Source organism: Panulirus ornatus, chromosome 40 (genome assembly GCF_036320965.1).
Source record: "Panulirus ornatus isolate Po-2019 chromosome 40, ASM3632096v1, whole genome shotgun sequence".
Lineage (NCBI taxonomy): Eukaryota > Metazoa > Arthropoda > Malacostraca > Decapoda > Palinuridae > Panulirus > Panulirus ornatus.
In genome coordinates this window covers 15,971,096-15,988,153 of record NC_092263.1, presented here as the reverse complement: position 1 = coordinate 15,988,153, position 17,058 = coordinate 15,971,096, and the positions used below count along the sequence as shown (strand labels likewise).

The window sequence follows — 17,058 nt, the reverse complement described above, 5'->3', positions numbered from 1 at the left end:
TTTCACTCTCTTACATGTTCAGGCCGTGATTGCTTAAAATCCTTTCCATTCCGTTCCTCCATCTCCAGTTTGGTCTGCTGCTCTCCTTATTCCCTCTTTGTCAATCTCTCCTCACTTATTCTCTTTATATGGCCAAACCATTTCAGCATATATTCCTCAGCTTTCTCAGCTGCACCCATTTCCCTTACCCCATCATTATGTACCCAATCTAACCACTTCATGCCACACATTGTCCTCAAATATTTCTACTCTCCTCTTCATATATGAATATATATATATATATATATATATATATATATATATATATATATATATATATATATATATATATATATGTATATATTTTTCGTGCATTTTTGCCTTTTCCCGTGTTAGCAAGGTGGTGTTAAGAACAGAGGACTGAGCCTTAGAGGGAATATCCTCACTTGGCCCCCTTCTCTGTTCCCTCTTTTGGAAAATTAAAAAAAACGGGAGCGGAGGATCCCCCCCCCCAGTCGCCTTTTACGACATGCAGGGAATACGTTGGAAGTATTTCTCCCCTATCTCAGGGATATATATATATCCCTGGGTATGTTTGAAGGAATAGTGGTTGCAACAATGTTGTATGGTTGCGAGGCGTGGGCTATAGATAGGGTTGCGCTGAGGAGGGTGGATGTGTTGGAAATGAGATGTTTGAGGACAAAATGTGGTGTGAAGTGGTTTGATCGAGTAAGTAATGAAAGGGTAAGAGAGATGTGTGGTAATAAAAAGAGTGTGGGTGAGAGAGCAGAAGAGAGTGTATTGAAATGGTATGGTCACATGGAGAGAATGAGTGAGGAAAGATTGACAGGATGTATGTGTCAGAGGTGGAGGGAACGAGGAGAAGTGGGAGACCAAATTGGAGGTGGAAGCATGGAGTGAAAAAGATTTTGAGCGATCGGGGCCTGGACATGCAGGAGGGTGAAAGGCATGCAAGGAATAGAGTGAATTGGGGCGATGTGGTATACCGGGGTTGACGTGCTGTCAATGGATTGAACCAGGGCATGTGAAGCATCTGGGGTAAACCATGGAAAGTTCTGTGGGGCCTGGATGTGGAAAGGGAGCTGTGGTTTCGGTGCATTATACATGACAGAGACTGAGTGTGAATGAATGTGGCCTTTGTTGTCTTTTCCTAGCACTACCTTGTGCACGTGCTGGGGAAGGGGGTTGTCATTTCATGTGTGGCAGGATGGCGACGGGAATGAATAAAGGCAGCAAGCATGAATTATTTACATGTGTATGTATGTATATGTCTGTGTATGTATATATATGTACAAGTTGAAATGTATAGGTGTGCATATGTGCCATTTCCGGTGTCAGTGATGGAACGCCAGGAAACAGAAGAAGAAAGACCCATCCACTCATATACAGACGCATACACACTCATATACATATAGAGACATACTTATTCCTACTTACCCGATTGCTCAAAATCTTTTTCCCTTCATCCTTACACCTCTGACATGTATGTCCTCTTTGTCAACCTTTCCTCACTCATTCGTTCCATTTGTCCAAACCATTTCAACACACCCTCTTCTCAACCACACATGTCTCTTACCCTTTCATTACTTACTGGATCAAACCATCTCACACCACATATTGTCCTCAAACATTTCATTCTCAACACGCACCCTCCTCTGTACAACCATATGTATTTCCCATGCCTTGCAACCATATGATATTGTTGGAATTAATATTCCATCCAACATACCCATTTTTGCTTTTCGAGATATCATTCTCTCTTTACACAGTCTTCATCGCTCCCAGACCTTTGCCTCCTCCCCAACCCTATGACTCTCTTTTGCTTCCATGGTTCCAGTCTCTGCCAATTCCACTACATTGGGTATCTAAAGGACTTTGCTTCCAATTTTTCTCCATTCAAACTCACATCCCAACTAACTTGTCCCTTAACCCTCCTGAACCCTAATAACCTTGCCCTTGTTCACATTTACTCTCAACCTTCTCCTCATACACACTCGGTCACCAACTTCTGCAGTTTCTTACTCTAAACAGCCACCAGTGCTGTACCATTGGCGAACAACAGTTGATTCACTTCGTACGCTCTCTCATCCCAACAGACTGCATACTCCCCCCTCCCCTCTTTCCAAAACTTGGATTTTCCTCCCTAACCACAACAACCATATAGACATCACACACCCCTGCATCAGGGGTCTGGTCTGTTTTCCATGTAATGTATTCATTTGTATGTTTGCAATGTCCATTTGCTCACTATTGCTGCTAAAGGGCCATCCATCTCTTAGGGATATTGTCTCCTTAAAATGCACAACTTCAGGACAAATACCACGCTTCAAGAGTAACAGAGTCTTTGAATAGTCCATGAACTATAAAGGTACAACTGTTTTGTTTTACAGCCTGGTGTTTCTCATGCAATGCGATGTTATCCTTTGAGTTTAGTCACTGTTGTTATTTATTTTTCATGTTATTAAGCGGGATATTTTTTCGTTCATTTGTATGTCCTCACAGTGATTACTTAAGGAATGAGTTCTCTTGTATACAAGTCTATGATCTTTCACTGGCCTTGGTCGAAAATCAGAAGACAGGTCCCTTTCCCAGCTAAACAGCATCCTTTCAGGAGTGCAGTGTATTGTATTGTTGACTTCCTGCTGGAATATATCATTGTGTTTACTTTTTTATGTATAGATTTTTATGTTTTCTCCAGTTTGCTGTATTTTATTCTGATACTTGGCTCCTTTGATCTACTGTACATCCGTCTTTCATGTACTGGTTTTGTTTTATATTAAATATGCTTTATTTTGAAGCATATACATACAGTGCATAAGTAAGCCATTGCAATGTTTATTTCTCATACAGTGAAATACAACATCAAGGGAAGAAAGGGTTTGGATACAGGCATAACCATCAAAAACATACTTGAAACATATACACATGTGAGTATTCCTTAAATTGTTACTAAATTCAAGTTAAAATTTTTTTCAGGCAGGCAGTTATGAGATCAGAGTCTAGAGAGTACTACTGAAATTAGGGCTGATGAAACAACACTGATGGCTGGGAGGCCAGGTGTCTCAAGCAATAGTCCCCTAGATATGGTGTGGCTGAATCCCAATTAAATTTCATGTGATACTGGTGTCAGCAAAGTCTCTGAAAACGTGTTTGCATTAGTAAGATTACTTAACTTCATTCTTTCTTGGGGAATTATCTCAACCTGGCTCACTCAGCCTATCACATGGAACACAGATGTAAAGGTTGATATGACTTACTTGTTGCCATAGCTAAGAGGGTACATGACTCTTGAGTTTACACTTCGACTGTTCCACACTCGGCTAGCGTGAAAAGTGGTGATTTTTGTCAGACCAAGCTTAGAGTAATTAAGCTCATAATTGAAAAAAAAGCAATTAAAGATTTCCATAACCAAACATATTTCATTAGACCCTAAGAATATAAAGTTAAAGCTCAGCATAAACTGTATAATAATGGAGACTAAGTAGTTTAAAGCATATCAACATATTAGAATAGAATATTATTCTTTGTCTTCTCTCTCTCTCTGTTTTCCTGGCACTACCTTGCTGAAGCAGGGGGTGGTGATGCTGTTTCCTGTGGGATGGGATAGCAACAGGAATTGATGGAGGCAAGCAAATGTGAAAGTGTATGTGTGTATATGTTGATATTTTTTTTTTTTTTTATACTTTGTCGCTGTCTCCCGCGTTTGCGAGGTAGCGCAAGGAAACAGACGAAAGAAATGGCCCAACCCCCCCCACACACATGCATATACACACGTCCACCCACGCAAATACACATACCTACACAGCTTTCCATGGTTTACCCCAGACGCTTCACATGCCTTGATTCAATCCACTGACAGCACGTCAACCCTGGTATACCACATCGCTCCAATTCACTCTATTCCTTGCCCTCCTTTCACCCTCCTGCATGTTCAGGCCCCGATCACACAAAATCTTTTTCACTCCATCTTTCCACCTCCAATTTGGTCTCCCTTTTCTCCTTGCTCCCTCCACCTCCGACACATATATCCTCTTGGTCAATCTTTCCTCACTCATCCTCTCCATGTGCCCAAACCACTTCAAAACACCCTCTTCTGCTCTCTCAACCACGCTCTTTTTATTTCCACACATCTCTCTTACCCTTACGTTACTCACTCGATCAAACCACCTCACACCACACATTGTCCTCAAACATCTCATTTCCAGCACATCCATCCTCCTGCGCACAACTCTATCCATAGCCCACGCCTCGCAACCATACAACATTGCTGGAACCACTATTCCTTCAAACATACCCATTTTTGCTTTCCGAGATAATGTTCTCGACTTCCACACATTCTTCAAGGCCCCCAGAATTTTCGCCCCCTCCCCCACCCTATGATCCACTTCCGCTTCCATGGTTCCATCCGCTGCCAGATCCACTCCCAGATATCTAAAACACTTTACTTCCTCCAGTTTTTCTCCATTTAAACTTACCTCCCAATTGACTTGACCCTCAACCCTACTGTACCTAATTACCTTGCTCTTATTCACATTTACTCTTAACTTTCTTCTTTCACACACTTTACCAAACTCAGTCACCAGCTTCTGCAGTTTCTCACATGAATCAGCCACCAGCGCTGTATCATCAGCGAACAACAACTGACTCACTTCCCAAGCTCTCTCATCCCCAACAGACTTCATACTTGCCCCTCTTTCCAAAACTCTTGCATTCACCTCCCTAACAACCCCATCCATAAACAAATTAAACAACCATGGAGACATCACACACCCCTGCCGCAAACCTACATTCATATACATTGATATATATATATATATATATATATATTATCCCTGGGGATAGGGGAGAAAGAATACTTCCCACGCATTCCCTGCGTGTTGTAGAAGGCGACTAAAAGGGAAGGGAGCGGGGGGCTGGAAATCCTCCCCTCTCGTCTTTTTTTTTTTTTCCCCCAAAAGAAGGAACAGAGAAGGGGGTCAGGTGAGGATGTTCCCTGAAAGGCCCAGTCCTCTGTTTTTAATGCTACCTCGCTATTGCGGGAAATGGCGAAAAGTATGAAAGAAAGAAATATATATATATATATATATATATATATATATATATATATATATATGTATGTATGTATATTTATGCATGTATGGGTGTTTATGTGTATATGAGTGGATTGGCCATTCTTTGTTTTCTGGCGCTACCTCGCTGACATGGGAAAGTGCAATCAAGGTCACATTAGTTCACACTCAGTCTCTAGCTGTCGTGTAATGCACCAAAACCACAGCTCCCTATCCACATCCAGACCCCACAGACCTCCATAAAACCACAGCTTAACATGCAGAGTTAAATTATCATAGTTTCAGTGGATGTTCCTTAGGGCATTATGTATATGCAGTCCAGAATTTACTAAGGATGAGTTTGAGAATATATATTCTATTGGATCCAAGTTAAAGTATCCTAGATCTTTCATTGATAAATCCCTTGAGTTGGCAAAGAAATAATTTTACAGAGTTAAACCCAAATCTCCCCTTGATAATAAGAATCTGTTAGTTCTCCCTTTTAGTGATAACTTTACATTACTTCCCAAGTTGCTTAAATCCTTTAATGTAAATGTAACCTTCAGCAATAACAATATTTTATAAAGAATATCAATCATAAACTCACCAGAAAATTCTGTGGGCTGTGTTTACAGAATACCTTGCAAAAGCTGTAATATGTTTTATGTTGGGCAGACTGGTAAGGATCTTTATGTTGGACTTAAGTAACATAGGTATACTGACTGGAGTAATGCCAATTTAGTTATTAACTACTTTACCTCAAAAAATATCGTTGGATCTTGTATTATTGAATACACAAAGAATTGTAACATTAATATTAGTGAAGGTCTATACAAACTAGATAGCTTTATTGTAGGAAAAATTTATAAACAGTTCCCTTTCTTATCCACATAATGAAAATTTTGATAGGCATGATGGCAGACCCGAACAGCACCATCCTGTAATGCTTGTTTACCAATTGTGTCTTAACTACATCGCTTCCTTGTACATCCACTGACTGTTCTACGTCTTCTTTCTCATTCTTGTATCTCCTCTGACGATGTGATCATTACACGAAAGTGCACTTGGGAACTTAACCTGTTTCATTTTCCTTGTGGTTTTATGCACATATTAGATCACATGCACCACTGGCCTCTCGCAATATACTGTTTTTGCTCGAGGTTACACCACAAGTGGAGTTACCTTTGATGAGGCTGTATCACGAGGAGTACAGTATCATTTAAGAACTAATCACTCCAAGGAGTCTACATTTTCCTACTTGAAGAAGCATAGTCATGGGCCACAGGAGCTTTTAGAAAGATCCTGGGTTAACACCAGGTGTCTTTCATAGAAATTCCAAAAGAAGGAACAGAGAATGGGACCAAGTGAGGATTCTACTTAGTCCTCTGTTCTTAATGCTTCCTCGCTAATGCAGGAAATGGCGAATATGTATTAGTGAGGTGGCGCCAGGGACAAACGAAGATAGGCCACATCTGCTTGCATCCATTCTCTAGCTGTCATGCATTGAAACCACAGCTCACTATCCACAACCAAGGCCCACAAATCTTTCCTTGTTTCCCCTGGCTGCTTCATATACTCGGGTTAAGCCCATTGGCTGCAAGTTACCCCTGTATACAAAATTGCTCCAGTTTGTGCTGTCCCACGAAAATCTTTCATCCTCTTGCATGTTCAATCCCTGAACAAACACACACACAATTATATATATATATATATCTATATATATATATATATATATATATATATATATATATATATATATATATATATATTGGGAGGTGAGTTTGAATGGAGAAAAACTGGAGGAAGTGAAGTGTTTTAGATATCTGGGAGTGGATCTGGCAGCGGATGGAACCATGGAAGCGTAGGTGGATCATAGGGTGGGGGAGGGGGCGAAAATCCTGGGGGCCTTGAAGAATGTGTGGAAGTCGAGAACATTATCTCGGAAAGCAAAAATGGGTATGTTTGAAGGAATAGTGGTTCCAGCAATGTTGTATGGTTGCGAGGCGTGGGCTATGGATAGAGTTGTGCGCAGGAGGATGGATGTGCTGGAAATGAGATGTTTGAGGACAATGTGTGGTGTGAGGTGGTTTGATCGAGTGAGCAACGTAAGGGTAAGAGAGATGTGTGGAAATAAAAAGAGCGTGGTTGAGAGAGCAGAAGAGGGTGTTTTGAAGTGGTTTGGGCATATGGAGAGGATGAGTGAGGAAAGATTGACCAAGAGGATATATGTGTCGGAGGTGGAGGGAACAAGGAGAAGAGGGAGACCAAATTGGAGTATAATTGGAGTATAATAAAAAAAATATAATAATAATATATATATATATATATATATATATATATATATATATATATATATTTTTTTTTTTTTTTTGTCGCTGTCTCCCGCGTTTGCGAGGTAGCGCAAGGAAACAGACGAAAGAAATGGCCCAACCCACCCCCATACACATGTATATACATACGTCCACACACGCAAATATACATACCTACACAGCTTTCCATGGTTTACCCCAGACGCTTCACATGCCTTGATTCAATCCACTGACAGCACGTCAACCCCGGTATACCACATCGATCCAATTCACTCTATTCCTTGCCCGCCTTTCACCCTCCTGCATGTTCAGGCCCCGATCACTCAAAATCTTTTTCACTCCATCTTTCCACCTCCAGTTTGGTCTCCCACTTCTCGTTCCCTCCACCTCCGACACATATATCCTCTTGGTCAATCTTTCCTCACTCATTCTCTCCATGTGCCCAAACCATTTCAAAACACCCTCTTCTGCTTTCTCAACCATGCTCTTTTTATTTCCACACATCTCTCACCTTTTCATTACTTAATCAAACCACCTCACACCACAAAGTGTCCTCAAACATTTCATTTTCAACACATCCACCCACCTCCTTACAACCCTATCTATAGCCCATGCCTTGAATCATATAACATTGTTGGAACTACTATTCCTTAAAACATTACTATTTTTGCTCCGAGATAACGTTCTCTCCTTCCACACATTCCTAATTGCTCCCAGAACCTTCACACATTATCGCCATTTCCCACATCAGCATGATAGTGTCAAGAACAGATTAAGAAAGGCCACATTCGCTCACATCCATTCTCTTGCTGTCATGTGTAAGGCTGGATGTATTATGGAGGATGGAGGTCCTCACCTGGTGTCAGTGTTGTAGCGAAGGATAGAGGTCCTGGTGACGGAGAGGGACATCTGGCGTGACATGCTGGGATGATGCAACCTTCGCCTGCAACATAACACTTGCCAGGAGCTCTCGCGGAAGTTCCTAGACATGAAGCCATATACAATGGGGTTGACGCAGCTGGGGAATAGCAGGATGATAATATTTTGTGTTACTGATTCATACAATGTTAATATACCTGATTTTTCAAACGTAGTTTGCTTAGAAGTTTGTTAACGGAAGGGAACTACTGCTTATCTTTGAAACTGGCGATGCCTTATGATTTTAATTTGTAAGGTTTCTTAATACTGAATAAGAATGAAAATAATGTGCCATATACAATGACAACGTACACTATGTTCGCGTGTGAACGTGTATGAAGAGTCAAAGCTCTGGAACGGTGATATGAGTTCCAGCATTGCCTTAACACACAACCAAGGTAAATAAGGTGCTACTAACAGGAAAAGAATTTTAGTGTAGAGAAAAATATCAAGACCTTAATGACCTCTTCATGAAAGGGTTAACAAGAATCATCTCGATGATGGGAAAGAAAGAGATGACCCAATACTTGTGTTTAATCCTGGGTTGGCAGTGTTTGCATGGTAAAGATGTAAGCAGACCTCATGATCATGCAAAGTGTGACTGTCTGACCAAAAGGTCCTTGTGTTCCGTGTGAACTACAGCCTGTGCTCTGTTGTGACAACCAAAGCAGGTGGCTAAAGGTACTGACTGACATTTAACCGCTGTGGCATACTGGTTGTGGTCTGTCAGGTTGGCTGTGGTCCGTGTCAGGTTGGTTGTGGTCTGTGTCAGGCTGGTTGTGGTCTGTGTCTGGAATTAAGGCTGTATCGTCGTCGACGAACAGAAATGTCTTGTCACAGACCTTCTCACTCTGAAAGGGTCCGTCATTTCCTTGCTTCAGGATGAAGTATATTTTCGAAGCTGGAAGATCCCTATGAAAGAGGTCTTGGCATTGTATAACGATAGAGAAGTTGGATGAGAGAAGAGACAAGCTTTGTGGCGTCTGACCTGTTGCAGTAAGAGAGGAGGTCGGCGGCCGTGGCGATGTGCTTCATGGTGGTGGAGTAGGCTGGCAGGATGGCGTAGGACTTGAGCACGTTCACCACCAGGATGGGCGCCCAGCAGACCACGAACAGCACCACCACCACCACCAGCATGGACACCACCTGCAGTACAGGGCACTGTGTAGATCCTTTCCCTGGTGGTTGGCCAGTGCTGCCCTCACCTGGGAGTGCTACCTCTCTCCTAACCCTCCCCTGGTTCTCACCTGGCTGTGATGACCCTCACCTGGTCCTCACCTGGCAGTGATGAACCTCCCCTGATCTTCATCTGGCAGTGGTGACCCTCCCCTGGTTCTCACCTGGCAGTGCTACCTCTATCCTGATTCTCACCTAACAGTGGTGACTCTCCCCTGGTCCTCATCTAGCAGTGGTGACCCTCCCCTGGTCCTCTCCTGGCAGTGGTGACCTCCCCTGGTCCTCATCTAGCAGTGGTGATCCTCCCCTGATCCTCACCTGGCAGTAATGACCCTCCCCTTGCCCTTATCTGGCAGTGGTGACCCTCCCCTGGTCTTCATCTGACAATGGTGACCCTCCCCTGGTCCTCACCTGACAGTGGTTACCCTCCCCTAATCCTTACCTGGCAGTGGTGACCCTCCCCTGGTCCTCATCTGACAGTGGTGACCCTCTCTTGGTCCTCACCTGACAGTAGTGACCCTCCCCTGGTCCTCATCTGACAGTGGTGACCCTCCCCTGACAATGGTGAACCTTCCCTGGTCCTCATCTGACAGTGGTGACCCTCCCCTGGTCCTCACTTGACAGTGGTGACCCTCCCCTGGTCCTCATCTGACAGTGGTGACCCTCCCCTGGTCTTCACCTGATTGTGGTGACCCTCTCCTGGTCCTCACCTGGCGAACCTCGCTTTCCTCAGTCTCTCGTCGCCGGCCTCGCGTTGCGCCGTTAAGCAAGAGAACACCGTTGGCCCTGTGGAGGACAATGTTAGGGCTACACTTAATCTCAGGGCAACACCTGACTGTAAAGTTCACACTTGACAATATTAAGGTAAAACCTGACTTTTAGAGCCACACTTGACAATGTTAGGGCCAAACTTGACAATGTAAGGACGAGTTTTGACATCTTTAGGGCCATACTTTGTGTTAGTGCCAGATGACAGTTTTAGGGCTACACACTAACAATGGTAGGGCCACATATCGACAATATTAGGGCTACACCTGACACAGTACCCTTAGAAATATTATATGTAAGGTCAGAACGGTTGACTCACCAGGAAGTACTACACGGACATCAGACAAGGCCACACGGACAACATGCAAGGACAAAAACAGACGGACGGCACACTTAAGACAGAGCCAGACGAACGATAGATAAGGGCAAGGCCAAACGGACGAGAGAGGAGGACTTACATCTGTCCTTTGCCTGTGATGGAGCGTCGTTGCACCATCATGTTGATGATGGCGTTACCGATGGCAGCGTAGGCAGCGGTCATGACGCAGGTGGGCAGGAGCAGCACCAGCACCAGCATGTAGGTCTCGTAGCTCCTCCAGAGGAAGGGAGAGTCGAAGTTCCTCACACACCAGTACGCTGGTATACGGTCACCAACCTCCATGTGCACCTGAGGCAGGGATGACTTACACAGGAGAGAAGCCAAAATGAATGAATTATGACATTAAAACATACTACCCACGAACATCATGCATCTTATAGTAGGCGATTAAGAGAGATCGAAGTTGGTGGAAATCCTCGCCTTATATACTGTCACTTATTAAGAATGGAAACAGAAGGAGCCAAAAGAGATTTTTCCCCTGGAAAGCCCCAACCGTCTGTTCTTGTTACAGCGCAAAGTCGAGAAAGACAAGCAGGTCTGATGCATGTACTATCTTGAGTTTTGATTGATAAATGACGCCTGAATCATTCATAAAGAAAAATGTTGGTCATTCATATTTAGCTATCAGGTTAACACATAATGGAAAGAAACATGGAAGTTTTCAAATTTACTCAAGGGAAATTATCGTGTTTTGCTTGCTACATCATGATACCAAAACTTGTGGCTGGATCCTCGAGTCATTAGAAAGCTATAAGTACTAAGAACATTCAGAAGTTTGAAATCTAAAGACAAAAGTTCTGTCACGAATATAATGAAACGTACTTATCATGGCATACTTCTGGGGAAAGTCTTGAATTCATTAATCATCTTTATCGATGACACGAACAATGAGTTACATTGTCGATCATGTGCGGTACCATGATATCTCCCTAGTGGTGACCTGGGGAGGTAATGACCAGCAGCAAGACATAAGAAGTCGAGACCTGCAGCAGGAGGAGGGCGGGGGAAGGTACTGACCTGCAGAAGGACCACAGGGCAAGCCAATATCATAGCCAGAAGCCAGAGGGCGGCGCTGAGACGCTTGGCCTGCGAGATGGTGCAGCGGTACTGGGCTCTCATGGGGTACACGATGGCGTAGTACCTGCCGGGTACAGTCTCGGGTCAGAGAAGTGATGATGATAATGAATGATGAAGGAATTACGGTGGATGAGGAGCGAGTGTGATGACTTCATCAATCAAGCACATACAGAGACAGAAAATACACACACACACACTATATATATATATATATATATATATATATATATATATATATATATATATATATATATAAATATAAATGCTTTGCTTTGTCGCTGTCTTCCGCGTTAGCGAGGTAGCGCAAGGAAACAGACGAAAGAATGGCCCAACCCACCCACATACACATGTATATACATACACGTCCACACACGCAATATACATACCTATACATCCCAACGTATACATATATATATATACACACACAGACATATAGATATATACACATATACATAATTCATAGTCTGCCTTTATTCATTCCCATCGCCACCCCGCCACACATGAAATAACAACCCCCTCCCCCCTCATGTGTGCGAGGTAGCGCTAGGAAAAGACAACAAAGGCCACATTCGTTCACACTCAGTCTCTAGCTGTCATGTAATAATGCACCGAAACCACAGCTCTCTTTCCACATCCAGGCCCCACAGAACTTTCCATGGTTTACCCCAGACTCTTCACGTGCCCTGGTTCAATCCACTGACAGCACGTCGACCCCGGTATAACACATCGTTCCAATTCACTCTATTCCTTGCACGCCTTTCACCCTCCTGCATGTTCAGGCTCCGATCACTCAAAATCTTTTTCACTCCATCTTTCCACATGAGAAGTGCGTAAGTAGAATGAATAGTACCAACGTTAGAAAAAAATACATTCTTATGCAAACGCTTCGATCAATTCCTTTCCATCGTGATCAGAATTAATCCTATTATAGTTTGCGAATAAGCATATGTTTATTACAGAATTAGAACGTAAAGAAAATCTGAGATGCATTTTCTCATTCATGCATCCATCTCATCTACAACGACATATATGTAGCGTTTATCCATGCATGATATGGTTTTGCTCACAGTTTACTGTAACCTTAGACATTCCAAGTTCTGTTTATCTTGTGTTTGAGGCTTACCTGTGGTAAACTGTAATCATAGTCATTCCTGTTTACTGATCTCAAGATGAGAACTGCTTCAGTGAATCGTTTGCATAGAACCGTTTCTGCTTATCCCAGCGTTGTTATTACTCTCTACACGCCATAGGTTTCAATCTAACCAATCGGTCAATACATATACACGGGTCCCCATTCATAGGACTCCTGCAGCTTTGAGGATGCGCCAGAATCAGAGGCAGGGTAAGGACGGATTCAGAGTGAGAAGTTGCTCAGCGAGATTGCATTCCCTTTCATTAACTGACGATGATACAGCCTACTAAGTACTTACTCAGGAAATGAGAAAAAAAGATGAGTCGAATGAAGAATATCGGTTTTAGAATCTTCCTGGAAACAACTCGGTTCAGTAAGACTTGCACACACAGGGAGAGTGGCAATCCTCTTACCCGTATTGACCGAATCCTCCGCCAGTACGATCTGAATCTTACAAGAGGATCCAGTCACGTCCTGGGTTGGTAGTTGGCAAGGCCTATGACGAGACTATTTACAGCCATTAATTCTTTTTTGTGGACAATCTCTTGTGTCAGGTGATACTTCTTTATTTAGAGTATAATTGCTAGACATTGAAACATATCTGGTTCAAACTTCACCGTCAGCTTAGACCAGCAACCAACTGTCGACGACCCAACAGGTTGTCAGATCAACACTCGTTAAGAATGTAAGGACTGGAGAGAGAGAGAGAGAGAGAGAGAGAGAGAGAGAGAGAGAGAGAGAGAGAGAGAGAGAGAGAGAGAGAGAGAGAGAGAGAGAGAGAGAGACGTGAAGGTACTCGCACTGCAGCTTCTGATGGCGGAGATGCAGAGGGATAAGTGAGGTAGTAGTTCGGTGGTGCTTCTGCAGGAGAAGCGGGTCGGCCTCGCTTGGTCAAGTGGTGTTCTGTCGGTACATTTAGGCCGAAGGAAATTTACACCGATATTCCGAAGATATTTTGCAAAATTTTTTTTTTTTTTTACAAAATTTACAAATGCAAAATTTACAAAAATATACCTTAGACAATCCAGTGGGACTCAGTTACCAACTGTGACGACAGTGAGTCTTGATCCATAGATGATGACAAAACTGTGTTGTTACTCGTGGGTGTTACACACACATCCACCCATAGTGACACATGCACACTCCCACACTTTCCTCCACCTATATATAGCCAAGCCCTTGAAGACACTGACCTCTCAATGCTCATGGTGGTGAGCGTCAGCACGGAGCAGATGGCAGACAAGGCCTGGAGGTAGTAGATCATCTTGCAGAGTACCTCGCCCAGCGTCCACGTATACGAGAATAACCGCGCCAGCTGAAAAACATCATACGTCAAGCCACGGTAGCATCATGTGGCTCTGCAGCCTCCGAACATAATGATGGGTATTTGAACATTTATTGGGTATATACAACAGACGTCAAACTCCTCTCTGGTGGCACTATAACAGCTATGATATGTTACTGTAAATTCTTAGCTTTAAGTACACCGTGGAAATGTTAGGGGTATTTATATACGTATGTATTGGTTCTATGGATGCCTCTGTGACATGTATATTAACGTAACTAAAACACATATTACTAAATCAGCCATACTAGTTATATGGTGGCTATAATTTTCAGATATAATGACTATAAGATGGCTACAGAATGACTAGGCAATGACATCAAGGCTTCTCACAGCTTTACAAGACTGCACGAGCATTATATGCAGTGATGAAATATAAATAATCAATTGTACACAAAGGATTCTGTAGGTTACTATGAGAAATGCTCCACCGTCAGTTGACCACGAAGCCAGCAGACGGCTTGTAGCCCACCTTGCTGCTCATCCTCCCTCTGGATGGCAGATAAATGGACACCAACTTGTGTTGGGAGGATAAAGCTCCACAACTGTGGCTGGCCGAGGCCTCCGAGAACATATATCTCTGCTCGAGATTCCCCGGGGTTGTGCACGTCCGGGGAGAAGGCCCTCTGACAGATCTCCTGAGCCTATTACAGGTGGCAAACAGGTGTGGCAGACCAGGTGTGGCAGAACATACATCAATCAGTTTTGGTCTTTAGTCATACGAATGAAATAATCAGATTAAGATTAATCAATACGTTTCTTGAAATTAATCAAACTGGTTATATCTAAGTTAGTATGATGGTCTTAAGAACATTTCTGGTACAAGGGTATGGAGTATGACATGGGTTTTAGTATACCATTATTACAAAAGAAACATCAGAAATAAGTTCATCCACTAACACTACACAGACGTCTCAAACACAAGGTAGATTATAGTCAAGATGTGTGAAGTATAAGCGTACATTAATCTATACGACAACTAGACGTCGCGTATCGTCCCACGTCGCATTTATCTACGGTAAAGCAAGGATTCCTACACCATCTTCAGATATATAAATATCTCTGAATATCGCAGATATAGATATCTCTGAATATCGCAGATATAGATATCTCTGAACATCGCAGATATAGATATCTCTGAACATCGCAGATATTGATATCTCTGAACACCACATATATAGATATCTGCTAATAACGCAGATACAAATCCCCGAATAAACCAAAGAAAATCAAGGATTTTTCTCCAGCATTAAACATATCTAGACCACAGCTTCCTACACCCTTGTGTTTCTCTCCAGGTATGAGATATAATCAGGCAGACGTATGTTATATTTCTGGTCTGGTCATAATGGCTGATGGTCAAGGGAAGTTCAACCCGTTGAGTTCGATGGAACGACCCCTGGTCATGATGACCTGACCTTTGAGAGTCAAGGATATGGACTTTGAAGGGCATCCTGCAGCCCATTTTGCCATAGATCTTCACCATAGTCTTAACCAACTCCCAGGAAGCACTCAGGCAAAGCTGTACCAATGTGCTTTCTCCTGCCTAGTGTGCTGATTGAGGAACTCCCTGCACTCCAGGATCTTTGTCTGTGGTCCGGTGAAGATACCGGCTTTGACTTTTGCCTCAAACAGGTTAGGGAAGAAGTCTTGAAGGTACTTGAAGGCTGGAGACTCCTTATCTAGAGTTGTGAAAATTGTTTTAAAAAGCTTAATTTTATGTACAGTGGTGGCATCAACACCATCCGAGGGTCGACCAGTGGCTCCTACTTGACGTTGTTCATCCCTACAGAGAATTTGGTCCGCTGTGGCCAGACTTTGTCTTGATCCCCGGGAGACAGGCAGGCCGAAATGCGTTTTGTAGGCCTCGCACATCTTAGCAGATGCTGCCACGGATTATGTGTTGGTTCTTGTTTTGATCAAATATCGGCAGACGTAGCAAAATGTGTCTGCCGGATGCTTGCACCCTCCAGATAACATCTCAGAAAAATGTGTGTATACGTAACCACGTAGGCAGCTAGATCCAAACTGAACTGTTTGGCTTAAGGCCCTTATGTCTATACTACTATTCATATTACTGTAAACGTTTAGAAAGTTCTATATCAGCTACTCAGCACTGAATCTATCAGGAATGTTCTGAAACATAGGAAAAATTTCAAAATATCACTGTCCTGATCACTAAAGCAAAGCTTCAAGGGAATTATAGCCATTTTCTATTTTTTTTAGACAATCAGTCAGAAAATAACACTTACTATCCAGGAACAAAAAAAAAAAAAAAAGTAAAAATTTGTTCGCCAGTTATAATCAGCTCTTCCTGGCTGCTCTGAACACGTAATTACTCCAATTAGCAGAGCTGTGCGGGCTGGCTTTCATCCCTCCACATGAGTGATGATGACTTGCTCTATATACATAATCATCGGACGTGAAAACTCGTGATTATTTAACCAAAAAATTAATTCCAGAACTTGTGTTTATCAGTTGATCAAGATGCACAGTGGCTAATCCGGGGGTTTTGTTCGCGGTTTCACTCAAACGAATGAAAATGAATTTTTGATTCAAGTGTCTGTATCAGCACTAGTAGTAGCAGTAGAATTTGTGGACGACCTCTTTTCACCCCTCCCCCCCAGCAACAAGTGTGGAAGGAACAGAGACCACAGGTTATCTATTATGAGATTTTCCATATTCAGCTGAAAGTATATCGTATCACAAGTCACCAGTCCAGCCCAGCCTCTCCAGCCTCCTTCATGCCCCCACCACTCCTCTGGAATATGTTCATGAACCACCACCCACCGGGAGTGCATCACCCTCCCGTACGGGAGAAGGTTCCCTCGTGCGCCCTCAGGGCGCACCAAGACTTGCCAAGTTTTCTAATAATCTTCGCGAGGAAGGAGTCGCGTGGCCGGCCA

At 43.1% G+C, this 17,058-nt stretch overlaps 2 protein-coding genes across 6 annotated transcripts in view; one reads left to right on the top strand and one right to left on the bottom strand.

Moving 5' to 3' along the window:
• Prim1 (DNA primase small subunit) overlaps positions 1–3,640 on the top strand; it is a 37,657-nt gene extending 34,017 nt beyond the window's left edge. The window contains exon 9 of the mRNA XM_071685713.1: positions 2,977–3,640. Coding sequence (XP_071541814.1) covers positions 2,977–2,990 — 14 coding nt within the window. The 3' untranslated portion in view covers positions 2,991–3,640. The remainder of the gene's footprint in view (positions 1–2,976) is intronic.
• LOC139761473 (QRFP-like peptide receptor) overlaps positions 1–17,058 on the bottom strand; it is a 193,032-nt gene that overhangs the window by 2,504 nt on the left and 173,470 nt on the right. For 3 of the 5 annotated variants that reach the window (XM_071685706.1, XM_071685705.1, XM_071685704.1), the window contains exons 3-9: positions 14,001–14,122; positions 11,616–11,739; positions 10,678–10,886; positions 10,162–10,237; positions 9,264–9,421; positions 8,214–8,375; positions 3,258–3,320 (exon numbers count right to left, since the gene is read on the bottom strand). In XM_071685706.1, the coding sequence (XP_071541807.1) occupies positions 3,258–3,320; positions 8,214–8,375; positions 9,264–9,421; positions 10,162–10,237; positions 10,678–10,886; positions 11,616–11,739; positions 14,001–14,122 (914 nt within the window). The remainder of the gene's footprint in view (positions 1–3,257; positions 3,321–8,213; positions 8,376–9,263; positions 9,422–10,161; positions 10,238–10,677; positions 10,887–11,615; positions 11,740–14,000; positions 14,123–17,058) is intronic. The other 2 variants (XM_071685707.1, XM_071685709.1) reach the window with 2 other exon arrangements.